Here is a 6100-nt window from a genome sequence, read left to right on the forward strand (position 1 = left end):
TGGGCATTTTGGTTATTCAGAAGAAGTTGTTTAAAGTTTTTAACATATTTGACCCCTGTGACCTTGAATATGGGTGAAGGTCATTCATTTGAACAAACTTTGTAGCCCTTCATCTCAGCATGCTACGGGCCAAATATCATCACCCTGGGCATTTTGGTTATTCAGAAGAAGTTGTTTAAAGGGTTTTTTAAGACAATTGACCCCTGTGACCTTGAATATAATTGAAAGTCATTCATTTGAACAAACTTGGTAGCCCTTCACCCATGCATGCTACTGGCCAAATATCATCTCCCTGGGAAGTTTGGTTATCGAGAAGATGTTTAAAGTTTTTAACATATCTGACCCCTGTGACCTTGAAAATGGGTGAAAGTCATTAGTTTTAACAAACTTTGTAGCCCTTCATCCCAGTTTGCTTCTGGCCAAATATCATCACCTTAGGCCTTTCGGTTATTAAGAAGAAGGCGTTTAAACTAAAATATTGATGCCGGACGCCGGACGGACGGATGGACAGAAGACGCGCCACGGCATAAGCTCACTTGGCACTTCGTGCTAGGTGAGCTAAAAATCAAACACAAGATAATTAAAGAGTAAAAATGTCCATTGGTTTGTATTTTCAATACAATAAAACATCAATATTATATCACAATCACTTCACATTAGAATCAGTGTACCAAGTATATATCATGTTCAGCAGCTAGGATGCCGACTACGATACAATACTGCCATTGAACTAAGCCAAATTCAATAATATCATGATTACATTAAATGTATGGAGTAAAAATGAATTAATTTTAAGTAAGTCATGATGGTTCAATTGTAATTTGTTTCAGATCCAAATTTTGAGTGTCTGAAGTGGAAAGGTTCCACAGAATTAAAAAAAATATATATACCAGGTAAATGGATATTTTCACAACTTTCATGTTTTAAACACAACAATGTATCCGAACGTAAATGTTATGTTCGTTGTTTTGCGTCCTCGTAACATTTGATGCCATATGAAGACGATGTCCACAGATAGTGGGGCCACTTTAAAGTGTTATCTCACTGAAATGTCGTAACCTTGACAAAGTATTATCACACCCCAACCCGTCACATTATTATGACACTCCGACCTGTCACATTATTCTGACGTCAGGCTAACTAAAGAAGTGATGCATGACTGCAAAATTATCCTATATGACACTTATTTTCCTATATCTCATTGAAAAATTGTAAAACAATTTAATGTACTAAAACTGTTATGTATTAATAAGAGTGTAGTACCACAGGTAAATTTTGGAACTGAAAAGTCATAACTCTGACAAGGTATTATGACACCCGACCTGACACATTATTCTGATGACAGGCTAACCAGAAATTAAACAATGAAATACACTCTTGATCAATCAGTCTCGACTTTAAACCAAATTTCTTGTTCTAATTACCACAGTTAAGCCACTCAAAAAGATGTGCATGTACAGTATATCCTTACTACAGTTATGTTTGTATGGAGCAAACAGCAGAAGCCATTAATCAACAAAGATATTGCTTGGCAGAGCATCACCTGAGATGTTTTCAACATCTATAATGGGTGGATTGGTTAACAGCATAAAATAACTCTGGTTCACCTGTATAACTATCGTTGTGGTCACAAAGTTAGGAACCAGCGGATAGGTCACAAAATTATATTCCACAAAGGCATATTCCAGTATATAGGTCACAAAGGCATATCAATATGCCTACCTTTCGCGCCGAATCACATTTGAATTTCTTTTTGCATTTTATCTCGGAATACAACATACCCAAGTAGAACTGTGGTACAGACTGTACAATGTATATAGTTTTTCAAGATAACTTGCGAGACCAAATGCAAAAGAATATACCACACATCAATTTGACTTTGACTACACCTTGTAAAATCTTTGTATATATTGGCAGGCTTGATGGTCCAGTGATCCTGTAGCAACCATAATGTACTATGGTGCAGACCATCGGAGAGCGTGTTGACTTTTATACCGCAGTTTCTCCTAGGTTTTGTCGTAATAAGGGAGTTGAATTGGTTGCAGAGTCTTGCTCTCCTTCATTGTCTTCTGTTACTAAAGTTTCTAATTCTGTTGGGGTGGTCCGAGGAGCTGAAATGTAAAATACAATTCATTTTGAGCAAATCATATATCACTCTGAATGCCTATATGAATATATTTAACATATATTTATAGGTTTATTTCTAACCAGTCAGTCTTGAACATTGTTATTTTATTCTATATTATTACATGTATTTATATATTTTTTCATGAGTTTTATTTTCTTGGGGGAATAAAATCTTTTGAAGGAAGGCTCATGATCATATTTTCATTTCATAATAAAATCATTTACAATCATATAGACATTTGCAACAATACAATGGGTCTTTTGGTTATTGAGGAGTTGTTTAAAGGTTTTAAGACATTTGACCCTGTGACCTTGAAAATTGGTCAAGGTCATTCATTTAAACAAACTTGATAACCCGTCATTTCACCATTATGGTAAAGTGAAGACCCCCTGCTCTTCCCCTAATTTCTCTACCCCAGACTTAATTTCTTGTGATTATCATATCAAAGACATCAAACTGATATGAACTTACAAATTGTATCTAATTCACGAGATTCAGAGTATTCTTCTCCTTCATTGCCTGTTGGTTCAGAAGTCCCTGATTGTGATCTGGTGGTCCCATTACCTGTTGGTTCAGAAGTCCCTAATTGTGATCTGGTGGTCCCATTGCCTTTTGGTTCAGAAGTCCCTAATTGTGATCTGGTGGTCCCATTGCCGGTTGGTTCAGAAGTCCCTGATTGGGATCTGGTGGTCCCATTGCCTTTTGGTTCAGAAGTCCCTGATTGCGATCTGGTGGTCCCATTGCCTGCTGGTTCAGAAGTCCCTGATTGTGATCTGGTGGTCCCATTGCCTGTTGGTTCAGAAGTCCCTAATTGTGATCTGGTGGTCCCATTGCTGTGTTGAACTGAAATGTCAAATACCATTCATTTTGAACAAATCATATATCACTCTGAATGCCTATATGAATATATTTAACATATATTTATATGTTTATTTCTAAGCAGTCAGTCTTGTACATTGTTATTTTATTCTATATTATCACATGATTTGATATATTTTTCACGTGTTTTATTTTCTTGAGCGAATAAAATTTTCTGAACGAACAGTTTTTCAAAAAATGTGTCATCTTCTTATTTCATGTTATTGTAAAATAATTTTATGAATATAATATTGTACATACTGAAGAATAAGCTGTGTGCACTTTGCATGAATCTGCAAAGTCTAATTGGTGTATGCTATATAACCCCCAATACAATTAGAGTTATCCCTAATAATCTAGTTTAAAAAGACAGACAACACATTTGTAAGATATGAATATTAATACTTATTTCTGATAAAAAAAAACAATGTTATACAACACTTTGCAGAAATTTCAACGTGGAGCAACTTCGATCAATCAGAGATTAGAATTACAAATATCCCACCAAACATCACTGTATACAACACTTCCATCAGTTTCTGTGTGTTTAGGTTTTACGACATAGTCTAAACAGTCTAGTATTGGGGGAATAACCCAAGTTGAATTATGTAGACATATAAGAATTTGCATTGAATTTAATGTAAATGGATATCCCCCTAATTTTACACAAACACATATATTTTGCTGAAAGTGACCCATAGTATAAAAATTGTATAAGCTACAATGTAAATGTGACACAATTTATACAAACCGAATTCAGTTTTGTTACCTTGTTCCTTCTTGTAACAGCATTTGTAGATATTGACTCCTACAATGCCAAGGAGACCCGAGGGCCCCAAGGACACCCCCTACCCAACCACCAATGGTTACAGGGGTCAAATGTGTTAAATATTTTCACCAGGTTCTTTTGAATTACTTTTTTGCCTGTAGCTTACTTTTAGTTCACTTTTAAGATTCCAGTTGTGAGATTAATACCAGGTGAGTGATGCAGGCCCATGGGACCTCTTGTCAATTTCATATAGGTAAGTTTGCATTTATAATTTGTTTAAGAATAAATGTATAGCCTAGTTATGTGATTAGGTTGTAGGGAAGCCCCCTTTGCCCCACTCTTAATTAATTTCTCTACCCCAGATTAAATTTCTGTGATTTTCATATTCAGTACATCAAACTGATGTAAACTAACACAGATTAGGTTTAAAAAAAGTCCCAATATAAAAAAATATATGCTGAAACCCGTCATTTCACCATTATGGTAAAGTGAAGACCCCCTGCCCTACCCTAAATTTCTCTACCCCAGACTTAATTTCTTGTGATTATCATAAACAAGACACCAAACTGATATGAACTTACAAATTGCATCTAATACAGAAGATATAAGGGGAGACAAAGAGTCGTGTTCTCCATTGTCTACTGTTGGTTCAGGAGTCCCTAATGGTGATGGGGTGGTCCCATTGCAGCCAGGAGCCAGTTTGCTATCTTACCTGCTTGCTCTCCAGGGGTGACACCTTCAGACTCAATGGGTTCACTGCGTCGACCTTCCTCATTTTCTGCCAACGAATCTGATTGAGTATAAGATATAATATAATTCCCTCTATCAGTAAAATTACCGGTATTTTAACCCAACTTTTCACCACTGGTTTTCAAAAAATCACCTAGTATTGAATACACATATAACATTGACCTATATCCAAAATTTAAGCACACTTTTTCAGTGAAGAGTTTTTCAAAAAAAGGCATCATCTTCTTATTTCATGTTATTGTAAAATAATTTTATGAATATAATATTGTACATACTAAGAATTAGCTGTGTGCACTTTACATGAATCTGCAAAGTCCAATTGGTGTATGCTATATAACCCCCAATACAATTAGATCCCTAATAATCTAGTTTAAAAAGACAGACAACACATTTTTAGCAGATGAATATTTAAACTTATTTCTGATAAAAAAAAAAATGTACAAAGCACAACACTTTGAAGTAATTTCACCGTGGAGCAACTTCGATCGATCAGAGATTAGAATTATAAATATCCCACCAAACATCACTGTATACAACACTGTCATCACTTTCTGTGTTTTTAGGTTATACGACATAGCCCAAACAGTCTAGTATTGGGGGAATAACCCAAATTGAATTATGTAGACATATTAGAATTTGCTTTGAATTTGATATAAATGGATACAAACCTAATTTTACACACAAAAATATATATTTTGCTGTAAGTGACCCATAGTATTAAAATTGTATCAGCTACAATGTAAATGTCACACAGTTTATAAAAACCGAATCCAGTTTTGTTACCTTGTTCCTTCTTGCAACAGCATTTGTAGATATCGTTTCCTACAATGCCAAGGAGACCAAGGACACCTCCTACTCAACCACCAATAAAAGAAAAAATGGTTACAGGGGTCAAATGTGTTTACATTTTTCACCAGGTTCTTTTGAATTACTTTGAATCAAGACACTGATATTTTGCCTGTAGCTTACTTTTAGTTCACTTTTAAGATTACAGTTGTGAGATTAATACCAGGTGAGTGATGCAGGCCCATGAGACCTCTTGTCAAGTTCATAAATGTTTGCATTTATAATTTGTTTAAGAATACATTTATAGCCTAGTTATGTGTGTATGATACTTAAAATATGTTTATCATTAGGAGGGAAGCCCCCTTTGCGAAACCCTTAATTAACTTCTCTATCCCAGATTTAATTTCTGTGATTTTCATATTCAGTACATCAAACTGTTGTAAACTAAAACAGATTTGGTTTAAAAAAATCCAATATAAAAATAACAAGAGGCCCATGGGCCTTAACGGTCACATGATATATTTATACAGAGAGTTGATTTTGTTTTTAACATGAACAGAAATATTATTCAAAGTGACAAAAAACAATAAAACCACCTTATTCAATATCTAGCATACAGATTTCAGACTAAAAAGTATTTGAAACTAGCACCTCTGATTCTAAACAAGGAAAATGAAGAAATTTTAGCACACTGACTCCTTTGAGCCCCACCCTACAGCCCTTGGGGGTAGGGCTGGCTCAAAATTTTCAAAGTATCAAACTGTCAATTCAAGGTTATAATTCCAATCAAGTTATTAACATGTAATATT

General features: G+C 34.9%; 1 protein-coding gene across 1 annotated transcript in view; it reads right to left on the minus strand.

Moving 5' to 3' along the window:
• Positions 1-502: 502 nt before the first annotated feature.
• The window catches only part of LOC110456816 (mucin-19-like), a gene marked incomplete at its 5' end in the record, with an annotated part of 7953 nt that continues 2355 nt past the window's right edge, over positions 503-6100 (minus strand). Inside the window, 3 exons of the mRNA XM_021507804.1 lie at positions 503-2111; positions 2600-2971; positions 4468-4545. Of these exons, the coding sequence (XP_021363479.1) occupies positions 1990-2111; positions 2600-2971; positions 4468-4545 (572 nt within the window). The remainder of the gene's footprint in view (positions 2112-2599; positions 2972-4467; positions 4546-6100) is intronic.

The sequence above is a fragment of the Mizuhopecten yessoensis genome, unplaced genomic scaffold (assembly GCF_002113885.1).
Source record: "Mizuhopecten yessoensis strain PY_sf001 unplaced genomic scaffold, ASM211388v2 scaffold8853, whole genome shotgun sequence".
Lineage (NCBI taxonomy): Eukaryota > Metazoa > Mollusca > Bivalvia > Pectinida > Pectinidae > Mizuhopecten > Mizuhopecten yessoensis.